The following is a 15,706-nucleotide window of genomic DNA, read 5'->3' as shown; positions in this document are numbered from 1 at the left end:
AGGGGTTATTATGAGTTTCAGAAGAAGGGATGACTCCCTGGAACTAGATGACATTTGAGATGATTCTAAAGCGGAGGTGACAGTCGTAAGTATGCGTACCTCTGCCTTAAGTCCTTTGCCCAAGGCAGACGTTACTAGTGGACCATGGCACCGTTTCTCGTTAGACTTGGATGTGGCCTTCTTTTTTTGAAGGTACATTCTCAGAGATTACTTCTTTTTTACTCCTTTTTTTAAAAAATAAATTTATTTATTTATTTTTGGCTGCGTTGGGTCTTCATTGCTGTGTGCGGGCTCTCTCTAGTTGCGGCGAGTAGGGGCTACTCTTTGTTGTGGTGCTTGGGCTTCCCATTGCGGTGGCTTCTCTTGTTGCAGAGCACGGGCTCTAGGCACATGGGCTTCAGTAGCTGTGGCTCGCGGGCTCTAGAGAGCAGACTCAGTAGTTGTGGCGCATGGGCTTAGTTGCTCCGCGGCATGTGGGATCTTCCTGGACCAGGGCTCAAACCCGTGTCCCCTGCATTGGCAGGCGGATTCTTAACCACTGCGCCACCAGGGAAGTCCCTTGGATGTGGCTTTATAATCCTCAACTCAGTATCCCATGTGACCTCTATTGATAAAAGTTGGCATTCAAAATAGCATCTGTATTCTATCTCTAGCCTAGAAGATAATGAATATAAGCTAAGTATAGACAGGCTAGAAGGGAAGGAAGAGTGTGGGATGGGGAACAGGAAGGCATGAGACCACTCTTGCTCATACCCTAGAGGTTTGGGCTGTTTAAGAACGTCAGTTGTTCTGGGCCAGAAGAATGACAGGCCCAAGGTCCAGAGCCCTTACTGCTGCCTGACCCTAGAACCCAACTCTCATTATTCCACGAGTGTTTCCTGATTAGGCTTCTCAAGGAGGAGGATCGTTCTTGCCTGTGATGAGTTCTTAGTAAATCCCTTTCAGGTAGTGTTTGGTTCCAGCAATTCAGGCCTGAAGATCCAAATTCCTTTCTGGCTCACATCTCCCTCTGATTTGTTTGCAGGAAGCACCAGCAATATGACTGCAAATGGTACATCCCCCTGGCTGACCTAGTGTTTCCATCCCCTGAGGAGTCTGAGGCCAGTCCCCAGGTGCACCCCTTCCCAGACCACGAGCTGGAGGACATGAAAATGAAGATCTCTGCCCTTAAGAGTGAAATCCAGAAGGAGGTAAGCAGAGCCTGGCCTCAGCTGGGGCAGTGAAGTAGGCCATTTTTATTGGGGCCCTTTGAACTGGGTGTGCCAGGGAGGTGGAGGGAGGGGAAGTGGTAAGGTTTGGGAGTCTGACAAGGGAGGCAGGATGTAAGAGTGGGAGATCTTTCTTTATAGCCTTCGAGATACATTTATGTGCCCAGGGAAAGACTCTAACCATTAGCACGGAGCATATGGAGGGCGGGCCAAGGAATCAGTGCTCAGAATTCAGTGGGGTTAATTATGGGACGTTTCCTGGGGAACAGTGTATGCCAAACACTGCAGAATAGGAAAGCAAGAGAAGAAAAAGTCCTTCTTAAGGAAAAGCAAGATGTATGCAAGAGAAAGGACCTGGGAGGCCCCTCAGAAATGGACAGATCAAGTTGGCAAGTAAATAACAGAGGGAGCCTTGAATATCACTTGATCTAAAAACGCACAGAAGCTTGTGTCCTGACAGAGAACTGAGATTCTGTCAAACACACATGGAACATTCACAGACATTTATCATGTATTAGGCTGCATAGGAAATCTCAAATTGAAAAGAAAAAATGATAGTGTACTGGTCATGTTCACAAACTACAGTGCAGTAAAATTAGAAATTAACAGCTAGAATATAGTTAAATATATGCCTGGGAAGTTAAAACTTGCAAGATAAAGAGGAAACCAAAATGGAAACTGCAAACTGTTTAGACCTGCATGAAAATGAGAGCACTCCATATCAAAACCCATGGGATGTAGCCAAAGTGCTCTTTAGAGGACAATGGATAGCCTTAAATTCACGTATTTGAAAACAGTGGCTAGAGGAAAGCACCTTACAGGCAGAACCTTACGCATGAATGGAAGGAAGAGCGTGGAGGGGCTTGGTTGGTTGGCCTGGTCTCTCCTCTTCACCCATCCAGGCTCGGCCTTAGGCCTAACCTCACCTGATGACCCTTCCCTGATGTCTGCCCGCTACAGCCTGGGTTGGGTGCCCAGCTTCCTGGTTCCAGACGTTTACCTCTTTGCTTTGCTTTGTTGGTACTGAATGAAAATTGCACGCTCTGCTTTCTCTTTTCCCCACTAGAATTTCTGCTCTAGTGAGGGGGCTGTTTTCTCCAGTCCTATGCCCTAGTACTTAGCACGTAATAAATAGGTGCTTTGGGAACAGTTGTTGAGAAATACATGACCAAGTGGCCTCTAAGGATTCTTTAAACCCAGACATCTCTCTTTGAACAGGGGAGCGGAAGACCATAGTAGTAACCCCAGGGATGTTTGGTTCAGGGGAATGTCCTAGGGCCGAGGGTCAGACTGCGGGTGCATCTGCCCAGAGGGAGCCCCCTGACAAGCACAGGTGTCCTCCTCCTGAAAAGCCAGGTTTACCCTGCCTCGGTGGAGCCTGTTTCCCCGTCGGGCTCTGTCCAGCATCCCCACTTCAGGGGCATCCTGCATGCATGTTTCTCACCCGGTCCTGGGAGCAGCAGGCTTTGTGCCCTCCGTCCTTCCCCGGGTGTGCAGACATGGCCTTCTGCTTAGTTGAATCCATGCTTACACACCTCTCCTGGCTGCTGGCTGCAGGGGCGTGCCGGATGCCTCACAGACCTCCACATCCAGTGGAGAATGAAGACATTCCTGTGTGTGACCACAGCACGCGACACAACACGATAAGAGTCACTGGAGAGGCACAATGTTGTTCTCTGATCACAAAAGAAGCAGCAGTTTATTCTTTAATAATATTTTGTGGGCTTCCCTGGTGGCGCAGTGGTTGAGAGTCCGCCTGCCGATGCAGGGGACACGGGTTCGTGCCCCGGTCCGGGAAGATCCCACATGCCGCGGAGCGGCTGGGCCCGTGAGCCGTGGCTGCTGAGCCTGCGCGTCCGGAGCCTGTGCTCCGCAACGGGAGAGGCCACAGCAGTGAGAGGCCCGCGTACCGCAAAAAAGAAAAAAAAAAATAATATTTTGTAAACACAATTTTTTTTCTAATTACCAATGTAACACTAGCTTATATAACAAGAAATGCTCACAATATCAAAGTGTATAGAGTAGAACTGGTCATCATCACCCCACCATTATCACCAGTTTGAGATGTATTCTTCTAGACTCTTTTGTGCTTATACGTGTGTGTGTATATATGTATTTTTTAATGAGATTAGACTACACGTGCTGTTTTGCAATTTAATCTATTAGATCCTTTTTTTTTTTTTTTTTTTTTTTTTTTGTGGTACGCGGGCCTCTCGCTGCTGTGGCCTCTCCCGTTGCGGAGCACAGGCTCCGGATGCACAGGCTCAGCGGCCATGGCTCACGGGCCCAGCCGCTCCGCGGCATGTGGGATCCTCCCGGACCGGGGCACGAACCCGTGTCCCCTGCATTGGCAGGTGGACTCTCAACCACTGCGCCACCGGGGAAGCCCTGTCAGATCCTTTGTAACAGCTGCATCCTCTTCTGTTGCTCGACTACATGACAACGTATTTGAGTCTTCAGCTTGTTTCTCGTTCTTTAATCTGCACTCATATTTCCCTCCGGTAGATTCCCTACAAGTGGGATGTCTGGGGCAGAGGGCTTGTGCATTTCATTACCAGATTTACCTCTGAAAAGTTTGCATCCGATCATGTTCTCCCCAGCATTGTGTCACAGTCACTGTTCCCCCACACTGTCACAGCACCAGCTGTGAGCAGTTGTCACAATTTTGCCAGCCTAGTGGGTAAAAAAAAGTGCTTCAGAGATGCATTCTAACCGTGGAGCTTGAGGACGGCGTTGGAACAGAGATATGAAACGTGATAGCAGTTAATAAAAGGAAAGGGATCCTTTATAAAATATAAACTTGAAAAACTGGAGGAGAAGGGAACACTGGCTGAGAGGGGGAACGGCTTGTTAGAGAACAGGGATAATAATAGTGTGATGCTGGGGTGGAGGGTGCAGGGGGCGTGTGACGGGACATCGGCTGGGCGTGGAAGCTGGAACCCAGCCAGGGGAGGCCCCGTGTGCCAGGCCAGAGGTGGGGTCTTTATGCTGAAAGGTGTCTGCAGTTTTTAAGCAGGGTGTCTCAGTGGTACCCGGGATTTACTTTATGGAGATGACTGAATGACAACTCAGAGATGCTGATGCCACTGGAAGATTTTTATTACTTATATTTATTTTATTATAGTTTCAAGAGAAGGGGGCGTGCCACATGGGAGAGCACCAGGTTCGGTCAAGAGGCAGAAGGAGCGTGGGGAGTGAGTGGCCCAGAGCCTGGATTGTGTTTTCCACAGGAAACAACTTAGGACTGGCTAGTTTGAATAAGGCAGCAGGCTCTGGGCTAGAGTGGTGGTGTCTAGTTGCCCTGGGTTATCTAGGGCAGAGGAAATATTGGATTGTGTGTGAGTTCGTTAAAGGAGATGGTTAGCAAGATCGATTGGTCTGCACACGAGAGACGCACTCACAGAGGAGTCATTTACTAGCTTAGGACTTAGCATGTCCTGGGAGGAGCAGTTTTCTCTGTGGCTGGCTAGGCCCCCCAAGACATCAAATCATCATAAAATATAGAAAAGGGAAAAAAAATGACGAATACACAGGGGAATGTTGTACGTAGAGCTACTGGGTGAGAAGTGGAGTCTGAGTGTGAAGAGAACCGTCTGTGTCCTCTGTCCCCCGCAGAAAGCCAACAAAGGACAGAGCCGGGCCATCGAGCGCCTGAAAAAGAAGATGTTTGAGAATGAGTTCTTGCTGCTGCTCAATTCCCCCACAATCCCATTTCGGATCCACAATCGGAATGGAAAGGTCAGAAGGGTGGGGATGGAACAGAGACAGTTCCCTTCCTTGGTCCAGGGCTGCCCACTCTCTATAGCTCCTGGCCCTGACCCGTGGGAATCAGGGACTCAGGCCCCCAATTCCCAAGGAGGCTGCCATGGCTCCAGCCCTGGACTCCCTCTCCCTGCTGGTGGGGAGCCAGTGCCCTCTGCTGGCCATCACTGGCACTGCCACTCCTGTCACCAGGCTTCCTAGGAGGAAGGCCTTCCTCCTAGCTGCCCTTCTCCAAGCGTAGGGGTACCTGGGTAAAGGAGCTTCACTGTGGGCCCCAGGATCCAGAAATGTCCTTGGCCTGACTCTGGTCATCCTACTGAATTCTCTTCTCCTTTCTCCAGAGCTACCTGTTCCTACTGTCCTCAGACTATGAGAGGTCAGAGTGGAGAGAAGCAATTCAGAAACTACAGAAGAAAGGTAAAACCCTGCCCCAACTATGCTACCCTGATGGTGATTTGCTTAAGGCATACGATGAATTAGCAATAGGACTGACCCAAAGCCCAGGGCTGTCCAGCTCTCTGTCTCTTGCTCTTGTTGTCTCGTACACACATTCGTGAACCTCTCTAGTTAGATCCTCCAATTCTTACCCCTCCAGCAGCACCCGTGACTATTCCCAGCTGAATGTCTACTCTCCCTCCCTGCCAGTGACCCACTCTGCCCCTAGAGCTCAGCTTTTCTCCTGCAGTAGCCCCCAAGGAAGAGCAGTAGGTCCTAGTGGACCTGTGGTGACATTACCCTCTCTCGTCTCCTCCTGCAGATCTCCAGGCCTTTGTCCTGAGCTCAGTGGAGCTCCAGGTGCTCACGGGATCCTGTTTCAAACTTAGGACTGTACACAACATTCCTGTCACCAGCAATAAAGACGGTAAGATCTGGAACCCAAGGTTACTCAAATCAGCAGGTCCAAGCCCCCAGGGCGTTGCTGGGGCCTTGCACAAAGACCTAGCTAGACACTCAGCTACAAATAGCTGATCTCTGCTCCGCTGGGCTGGGAAGATTCAGTTGCCAGGTACACAGAGAGTTTGAATAGGGGGTGTTCTCTGCTGAGTCTCCAGACAGCCCCAACTACTCCCTGGCCACCTCTGGCTGGAGAGAAGATCTGGCGCCCTGGTGCACTGGGATTGTGTTGTTAATATGTTCCTGAGGTCGTCAGTTCATGGAGCAGGGTGGTGGCGGAGGGGAAGGGTAGGTGGATGACAGTAGTGTATGAGAAATACGGCTAAAAGTTTCCAGGGATCAGATCTTAGAAGGCCTTGAATGCCAAACAAGGGAGTATGTTGTTCAAGCTGAGGAGCCTGTGGGAGGTTCTGGAGTAAGGGAGGGGTTTGAAAGCAAGCTCTCCTCCACAGTGGGGGTCATCTGCCCCGTATGTCCCAAAGCGGAGGCAGAGCTGGACCTTCTCTTTGCTTGGCACAGAGTGACTTAATATTGGTTAATTTCAAATTTGGAAGGCTAAGCTGAGTCGGGCAGCCAGGGGTTAGGCAGGATTCATGGGGGAGGGAAAGTGCCCCGCGGGAAATGGGACGAAGTCCCTGGCCCAGGAGGAAGGTGTGGACTGGCCACCCAGGCTGAGTGGAGGGAGAAAGGAGCATCGGCCCACATTCCAGGAAGCAGTGGACTGTGGAAGCTTCTTCATCTGGCCACCAGGTGGTGCTGTCGGACCAAGGCACAGACTGTCTCCCGCCCTTTCTGCATCCAACCAGCCTGGGGTGAGGAGGGGAAGAAGCAGGTCTCTCATCACCCCCTTCCCTGGGGGCTTTTCTCTCTTGCAGACGACGAGTCTCCAGGACTCTATGGCTTCCTCCATGTCATCGTCCACTCTGCCAAGGGGTTTAAACAGTCAGCCAGTAAGTACCCCTGACCACCAGCCCCAGGAAGAGGCTGGGTGGGCCATTGTTCATCCTTTCACAGAAAGTCCCTGTGGACCCATTGCATAGGGCTTCCCACTGCTCACCTGCTCTGCTCTTGTCTGCCCAGGCTGGGGCCCTGCCAGCTCCTTTGAGATGTGGGGCATTCCCCCAAAGGCCAGGAACCAGCTCCTCTTGGCGGGGGATCATCCCTGCCCTTTGTCTCCAAGGTCTGCTCTTCCCCAAGCCCTTCCCCACCCCCAGGTATCAGAAATACGGGGCTCCAATCCCACACCTGCCGATTACAAGCTGTGTGACCTTGGGCAAGTCACTTAACCTCTCTGAGCCTCAGCTTCTTTCTCCATAAAAGGCAATCATGCTTGTTAATACAGACCTAAGAGCAGGCTTAAATATGACCTGTATGTGTAGTGCCAGCACACTGCCACACACACTTCTTTTTCCTTCTAAATCACCATCTACTACATCAGTGCAGTTCTTAGTATTTCACAAAATACTGTTCCATTTTTATCTAATTTTTCTCCCTGTAGGAATTTGTGAGTCAGTTAGACAGCTAATAGTTTCTCCCCATTTGCCAGATGAGAAAACTGAGTCACAGAGAGATAAAAGGACTTAACATCACGTAGGATCAGAAACCCAGGGTTCCTGACTCCTCTCACCCCCTCTTTTCCCCTCTGGCGGATGAGATCTGCCCTTTGCCTCTCTCCCTGCAGAGCACCACAGAGAGGTTTATGCCATTGGCTCGCAAACAGTCATTTAATAAACATTCACTGTGAAGCCTGAATTCCTGCAGTAAATCTGCCTCCCCTCTCTGTGTTCCCATCACCCCAGGGCAGCACCTGTCATGCTGTTTTGTCACTTAAAATTTGCCTCTTCGGGCTTTCCTGGTGGCGCAGTGGTTGAGAGTCCACCTGCCGATGCAGGGGACACGGGTTCGTGCCCTGGTCCGGGAAGATCCCACATGCCGCGGAGCGGCTGGGCCCATGAGCCATGGCCACGGAGCCTGCGTGTCCGGAGCCTGTGCTCCGCAACAGGAGAGGCCACAGCAGTGAGAGGCCCGCGTACCGCAAAAATATAAAAATAAAATAAAAATAAATTGCCTCTTCTGCTATGAGTTCACAGAGAACAGAAACCACATCTCCTTAATCCTTGGATGAACAGGAGCTCAGAAATGCTGAACAAAGTAGTTAATTTCCAGACACCTACTGTGTGCCTCGGTCCCTTACTAGATGCTGGAGAAAATGCAAACGTGGCCAGCAAGTGGATAGTGCTTGACACGTTCAAAGCATTTTCAGGTGCGTTATCTGCTCTGATCCTCCTGGCATCCCTCTGAGGTCACTGATGCCATTCCCACTTGGCACACAAAGAGGCTGAGGCCCAGCAGGCTCCAGGGACTTTCCCAGGTGGCCCAGTAGGGCACACAGGTGGTGGCATCAAATCCATGTCTTCTGACACTGAAGCCCAGGTTTTTGACTCTAGAGCAGCCCTTCTCTCAATATGGCCAGGACCACCACTTTCATCACTCCAGGCTGTGCTGGTGGCACATGGGACAGCTTCCAGGACCCTCCCCACACCCACACAACCCCCTCGCGAGGGGGTGGCCCAGGAATATTCCTGGTCAGTCAGCTCCTTGGGGCTGTGACACACACCCAAGTCTGCAGCCCACTGAGCTGGACCAGGGCCCTCCCATCTCCTGGTGCCCAGATGTCTCACGCTTACTGTCTCTCTGCGTCCTTTTGGCTGGGATGGGCCTCAGGGAGCAGGCCCATTGGGGTGGGGCATCCCACTCCCCCAGAGCAGGGGTTTTACCTCTCAAACTGGGTCAGGGTGCTCAGACATGGGGTGAGGTGCTGCTACAGGGTCTCCCCTCACCTCCAGACAGTCCTCACCTTCTCCTTCTACCGGCCCCCTGACCCACTCAGACATTCATTCTGACTCGGGGAGTTAAGCCTTGTGAATCTTCAGCCATGGCTTCTTGTCATAGTAAACTCGTTACATTAGGCCTAGGGTGCAGGCACCGTCGTCATTCCTGACTTAGAGATGAGGGCAGTAAGGCACAGAGGTAGTTGGTTTGTGCAGAGCTGGGATTTGACCTGGACAGTCTGACTACAAAGCCCTTCCTTTTATCCCAGGAACTATCCCCTGGCCCCTGACAAAGGGTTCACTCATAGCAGAATCAGTTAAGGGGCACTTCACGCCCCTCCATCTCTCAGCCACCCAGACGCGTCTCTGCTCTGATGGAGGCCAGGGTGCGTCAGGCCTTCCACATTATTCGCCTGTTCACCTGCGCTCACAGCCTGCTGTGCTCGGATACCCGGTTACATCTAGTCTCTGTCACACCCAGTTAGAGGCAACTCAGGGATGGCTGTACCCGCTCTCCCCTCTGTAGGAAAGCCCTTCTGATGGAGGATGGCCCAGCTGGGCAGCTCCTGGGGCCTGGGAGGGGCACTTATGTCCATCCTCTGACCTCTGCCCCGGCCTCATGATTCACACTGCAGAGGATTGGCTGTAGTACCCCAAAGCCACCCTCCAACACACACCATTACCCTGAGAAACAACCTTGGCACCACCCATGGAGGGAAAGACTGCCAGGGCCTGAGCCCGGGAGGGAGTGTGTGGATTTGCAGACCGCCCATGGGGATGCTGGGGGGACCGATGAGTGATCCCCCTTTCCCTTCCGGGTTCCTGAGCCTCGTGCCTCACTCGGTGTGTCTCTGCCTGTCCCCCCACAGACCTGTACTGTACCCTGGAGGTGGATTCCTTTGGCTACTTTGTCAGCAAAGCCAAAACCAGGGTGTTCCGGGACACAACAGAGCCCAAGTGGGACGAGGTGAGTGGAGGGGCTGGTGTCCCCGTGGGGACCCCTGGGCTTGTCCCCCACCGTGCCCATCCCACTCCTGGTGCTCATGTTCTATTGGCTGGTTCAGGACAGCCAAGCCTGCTGTTGGGCCAGGTCTGTCCCTGTGACCCCTCTGCCCCCACTTCCCTGCTCATCTGGCTCTGATCTCGGGTTTGTATCTAGACACGGCGTTACAGTTCAAGCCCTAAACTCCACTTCCTCAGTGATTTGGAGGCCTCTGGATCTCCAGAGAATGAGGATGCTGTGCCAGGCCTCACTATGTGGTCCTCACAGGCCCACCTCACCCCCTCTCACCCTTGCAATGGTGGGGTGTGAAGCCACTGGGAAGCCAGGTCAGCTTTGGAGGTTCAGGACCCTGTCCCATCTTTCCCCAGGAGTTCGAGATTGAGCTGGAGGGGTCTCAGTCCCTGAGGATCCTGTGCTACGAGAAGTGCTATGACAAGACTAAGGTCAACAAGGACAACAACGAGATCGTGGACAAGATCATGGGCAAAGGGCAGATCCAGGTGAGAGGCAGGTACAGCCAGGGCACCAGGGCAAGGCTCAGGGAGCTGTCAGGAGGTGGTGCCAGTGGGGAAGGCGTCCTTCTCCTCCACCTTCTTGGTCAGGGTGATTAGCCTTTTGTGACTTGGGTTCAAAGCTGTTCTGAGAAGCGTTCCCCGAGGTGGTTATTCTCCCCTGCTGGAGATGGTGTCTTATTCTAGCCCCAGAAGCCCACGTGTGCCTGGTTCCTTGGGCTTCCACATCTGGTGCCAGTGGATCATCCACACTCCTGCAGGACGGACAATATGGATGACAGCTACCTTTGTTTTCACATCCCATCTTTAGCCTACTAGTGGCTTTTTCCAGGAACACTGTGTTAAGAAGGATTCCGAGGCTGTATCCGTGAGAGCTGTGTTGGATTAGCCCTGTCTCCCATGGGAGGAGTGAGACCCCAAGCATTGGCCACTGGACCGGAAGGGCTTAGGATCCAGCTGAGTTGCTGGGGGCTGGTCTCTGACCTGTTGCTAGGGTTGCTGGGCTTACTCACCTGTGCTAGGAGTTCATTGGCTTAGGGTGGGTCCTGTGGTACGAGCAGGGGCAGGGTGAGAGTATAAATGCCTCAGCTACGTTTCTTGGTGCCTTACCAATGTACAGAGGGAAAAGGGCTTTGTTTGCAGCCTGTGTCTTTGGAAGTTCTGCCAGTTTTGAAGATGGCTGCTATTCACTTACCTGTCAAGGGGATGCAGGCTTGGAGGGGTGCCATTCAGTGTGGAGCTATCCACACTCCGTCTGGCACCTTGTATGGCCTCGTGCTTTTGACACAAGTAGCCTGCTTTGGGTGTGGATTCTCTGAGCGTGCAATCAAAGGAAATGGTAACTGACACCCTGCCGTTGAGCCGTGGACCTTGGGTACTCTAGGTTTCTTTTTAATTAATTATGTTTTTTAAACGTCTTTCTTGGAGTATAATTGCTTCACGATGGTGTGTTGGTTTCTGCCTTATAACAAAGTGAACCAGCTGTACGTATACATATAGGCTTCTTAACAATTGCCCCAGATGCGATCTGGGTGCGGGGAGCAGAATGATGCTTTGTCACAGGAAGCATTTGTTCTCTGATGCACTGTTGAGGCTGCAGAGTTTGGTGCCTGACTCTTGGCTGGGTGTCCTTGGTGGCAGTGTCCCCTTGGGGACTTGCGTGCGCCCCCCCCGACCCTGTCTCAGGCTCCTGTGTTTGAACAAGGGAGATGGCACCATTCAGCGGGGGCCCAGCCGTCTGCCTCATGTCACCCCATGTTCCTGAGCACATCCCTTCTTAATGCTGGGGACCTGCACCTCACTCTTCAGCACCGTTGCCAGGGAGATAGTGCTGCCAGGCAACCACGAGCCGGTCCTTCATTATTTAGGAAATGGGAGCCGATGAGAGTGAGCTCTAGATTCAGTCCCGGGAAGCTACTTCCTGCAGGGATGAGGATGGGGGCCCCATCTGCACATCCCCGGCCCGTCCAGCCCCGGGAGATACCCAGCCAAGAAGCGTGACCGGTGGCCACGCCCCCGGGTCATTTAGTGGCTGCAGGACGGAAGAGTTTACAAGGGCGTCCTGGGCAGCCAGCTCAGTAAGCACCGTGGGCGCCAACCCCCAGCACCCGGATTCCAGGGTTCGAAGGCATTGTCCCCACCTGGACTTGCAGCCCTGTTGCTTCCCTCCTTCTCACCGCTGTCAGCTGCACGGGCCCCAGGGGAAACACACCATAAATCATTACATCTTGGAGACAGGAGCAGATGGAGGCGGTGGGGGAAGGGGAGGAAGCCAGGTTATGTTTGGCAAAGCAGAAAGCACAGTCTGGTAAGGAAAATGTTTCTGTGTTTAAGCTTCGAGGAATGTTAAATGCCTGGGAGTTGATATTAAAAGAAACACAAACCTTCCTGCTGCCAGCTGACCTGGGCCTGTGAGCCTCCGGTTCAGAGACAGCGTCCTCTGGAGGGCTGTGAAGTTTCCCAGCCCTCAACTCCCCAAGGCCCAGGCCTTGTCCTCAGATGTGGAGCTGTCTTGCCCTCCTTCCTGTGGATCAGAGGGCAGGCTGTCCCCACCAGAGGTGCGCCATGCCTTGTAAAGTCCTCTCACCCTGGGACTACCCTCGGAGCCACCCAGGATGACCGGGCTGGGTTGGAGAGACTGCACTGAACCCCACGGAGCCACAGAACGGTGTCTGTTCCCACAGCTCACTCCCACCTTCCCTCCCACCTTCCCTCCCACCTCGTGTCCAAGGAAGAGAATTGGAACCAGCCTCTGGCACTCAGTCCTGTTCCCCTTCAGCAGGCGCCTAGGATGGAGCTAAAGGTGGCCTCACAGTAGGGGCCATGTTCAGGGGATGTTCAAGTGGCCTGAAAGAAAGGCAGGGGAAGAAGGCCCACTCCTGTTGCTCCCACTTCTTTCTAAGCCTATCCTCCCTCAGCTCATCTAGAGAACAGCGAGGGATCCCATCTCCTAAACTCCAGGCATTTGCTCCAAAATGAGTCTCCCTCTCTGGGTTGGCCTCATGTGGCAGTGGGGGCAGGGGCCCTGGAGCGGCAGGCTGGGGGGTGAGGAAGGGGCAGCACTGAGTGACAGACAAATGGCAGCGCTAATCACCAACATGTGTGTCTAGCACTTGTGCTCTTGGAGGCCCGTTCCCAAATGTTCTCGTGTGATCCTTGCAACAGCTCTGTGAGGGAAAGGATGGTCGTATCCACCCCTTTTTATAGATGAGGACACTGAGGCCCTGGTGCCTCCGCTGACGGTGAGCAGGGAAGGCCCCGCTCCCTCCTCTGTGCTGTGTCTCCATGACCCAGGCCTTCATCAGGGAATGCCCCAGCCTGGGTGAAGGGCACTGTATGGCTAGTGGCCTGGAGAAGGAGCTGGGGTGATTTCCCAGCCCTGCATCCCTCTCCAGCCTTTGTCTGGAGTCGTCTTAGCTCCCCGCAAGGGACGTTTCTGCCTGGTGTACCGGGAAGGAAGCAGAATGAGTGTGCGTGGAAAAGAGTCGGGGAAGGGGGACTTCCTCTGCTTCTGCAGTGCGCCCCTCACGGACTGGCTGCCCTGAGGTGCAGGGGCCTGGCCTCAGGGAATCTACTGCCAGATTGGAAAGACAAGAGTATCGATATATGCCACGCCACTAGGGAACAAGGCAAGGTGCCAATAACGATGCGGGAGATGGTGGTGATGCTGGGCTGCTGATGGTGGGGGTGGGGGTGGGGGTGGGGGTGGTCACATCAGAGAGCTTTCCGTGAGCCCGCACTGGGCTAATGCTCACAGCTGTTACCCCGGGGGATCTTCACAGTACCCTGCGGGGTAGGAAAGTTATCACAGTTTTAAAGATGAGAAAGCTGAGGCACGAAAGGGTTAAGGAACCTGCCCAAGGCCAGGCAGCCAGAGGGTGGGAGAGCCAGGAGTCTCCAGAGCCCCTGCCTTGCCCTCTCCAGGGCAAGCCTCCCACCGTTCCCTGCATAATGAGATGGAAACTTGTGCTGCAGGAATTCAGAGGAGAGATCCTTGTGGGCTGGAGCTAGGGAGGCTTCCAGGAGGAGGTGGAGTGAGGGATTGGAGAGCACTGGGTTTTTTAAATTCCAAAAGCAGTGTTTATATTAGAAAGAGAATTGCAATAATAATAATGAGACTTGAAACACAATCACTGACCGTCCCTACTGCCGCTCCTCTGAAACAGCCGTCTTATTTGTGCCTTTTCCCTTCCTCAGGTATACAGATTTTTATGTGGTTTTAATGATGGTGCGTATCTTGTCTTTTTCTTCTATTTTCAGGTAGCATTACCATAAACCCCCTTTTTTCTAGGTGTGAACGTAGTCTTTATAATTACCTTTCTTGTTACATTGTCCAAAGTACTTTATAAAAATCATTTACATAATGGCCAGCACATTAATTACCATTTTAAGGCTCTGCTATTCTAGCAAGGTGGGCAGGCTCAGCGGGGTGGGCATTCTGGGGAAGGGCCCACGTGGCCCAGAGCAGGGAGGGAGGCAGGAATGCACAGGGAGTGTCCCAGGAAATTAAGGAGCCCGCCTGCCCTGGGCTGGAGGGGTTGTGAGCAGTGCAAGTAAGAGGGAGGTTGAAGGAATGAACGAAAGAAGGGGGATCGGTAGGGTTATAGCCAGAAGGAATCCTGGAGGGCATTTCATCCAATCCTGTTTTGAGGGGAGAAGGAAACTGAGACCAGAAAGGGTGAGTTACATAGCCACAGTCACACAGCTCATTAGTGGTTGAGCAAAGGCTCCGGATTCGGGATCTTGATCCCAGTTTGGTGGTGCTTGGTCAGCTGCTGGGCAAATGAGTGAACGGGGCAGGGGGAGACCTGGATGTCAGCCTGTGACTCTTAGGGGTCAGCCCTTTGTCACTGCAAATTTAGTAGAAGATCCCACCATTGGTGCATTTCTGAGCCCTCCCTTCCCTCCCCAGACCTCCAACTTCTCCATCCAGGCCACCCCCACTGTCTGCTTCCTCCTTGCTGCCCCACCCCTGCCCAGCCCAGGAACCCCTCAGCCAGGAGGCCCCCCCTTCCTCTGCCTTGGCTCCCTGGCCCTAGGAGACTTCTGTATGTTTGTCCCAGTCTATTTCCAACCATGCTGCTCCAGGCTCCAGATGTGCTGTCCCCAGCTGGGACCTGCTCCCTGGCTGATTAGCATATTCCCAGGATCCAGCCCTCGTTGACTGGCTGGGCCAGAGGGGAGAGTTCTCCCTGAGGACTTCACAGCTCAGTTCCTGCCACTGACTTCAGACTAGAGAGGGGTCTGAGACCTGGGATCCCCTTCATGCCCCTGCTCCCCCGCTTCCCAGCTCAGCCACAAGCCTGGGGATGGGCCCCCAACCTTCGGCCCTGCTCCCTCTGGTGGGACACAGCTACACTTTCCTGTGAGCCTGCTAGGGGTGGTCCCCTGGGCCATAGGAGAGCTCAAGACCCTGGGGTGAGCTGGGGCAGGGTTCCAGGCCAAGAAGGAAGCTCTAGCTGTCCTAATGCCTGGCGTGGTAACTCCCTCTCACTGCCTCCACCCCATCCCCCTCATTGCAACATTTAGGCCCGTTGGGAGCCTCGCCCTCTGTCCTCTTCCCATCTGGAGCCTGGAGCCTGTGTCTGAAGGGGAAAGGAGGGTGATTTCTTTGACATTCTTGACCTGGCCACTTGGAAGCTTGGAAGTGAGAGGTCAGAGCTATTAGAAACGACACTCAGAGGAGGCCATGAAGGCCAGTCCCCTGCCTTCAGGAGTTGGGTGTGTTCTCAGAGCCCAGATTGGTACATCTGACAATATCTAGACCTTCTTATTTTTTTGTTCAACTGTGGTAAAATATATATACCATGAAATTTACCATTTTCATGATTTTTAGGTTTACAATTCAGAGGCATTCATTAAGTACATTCACATTGTCGTGCAACCGTCACCACCATCCATCTCCAGAACCTTTCGTCTTCCCAAACGGAACCTCCATACCCATTAAACAGTAACTTTTCCATTCCTCCTCCCCCAGCCCCTGGCAACCAGCATTCT

The 15,706-nt window shown here is 53.0% G+C and overlaps 1 protein-coding gene across 4 annotated transcripts in view; it reads left to right on the top strand.

Annotated features, from left to right (window-relative positions):
• ABR (ABR activator of RhoGEF and GTPase) overlaps positions 1-15,706 on the top strand; it is a 178,161-nt gene that overhangs the window by 129,153 nt on the left and 33,302 nt on the right. For all 4 annotated transcript variants that reach the window (XM_022595769.2, XM_022595770.2, XM_022595771.3 and 1 more), the window contains 7 exons: positions 1,025-1,190; positions 4,824-4,946; positions 5,312-5,387; positions 5,728-5,832; positions 6,740-6,814; positions 9,565-9,662; positions 10,067-10,198. In XM_022595769.2, coding sequence (XP_022451477.2) covers positions 1,025-1,190; positions 4,824-4,946; positions 5,312-5,387; positions 5,728-5,832; positions 6,740-6,814; positions 9,565-9,662; positions 10,067-10,198 — 775 coding nt within the window. The remainder of the gene's footprint in view (positions 1-1,024; positions 1,191-4,823; positions 4,947-5,311; positions 5,388-5,727; positions 5,833-6,739; positions 6,815-9,564; positions 9,663-10,066; positions 10,199-15,706) is intronic.

The sequence above is a fragment of the Delphinapterus leucas genome, chromosome 19, assembly GCF_059928025.1.
Source record: "Delphinapterus leucas isolate spDelLeu-1000000601 "Yukka" chromosome 19, BTC_Dleu_Yukka2, whole genome shotgun sequence".
Lineage (NCBI taxonomy): Eukaryota > Metazoa > Chordata > Mammalia > Artiodactyla > Monodontidae > Delphinapterus > Delphinapterus leucas.
The sequence above is the reverse complement of the archived record's forward strand: the minus strand, read 5'-3'. Positions and strand labels throughout refer to the sequence as shown.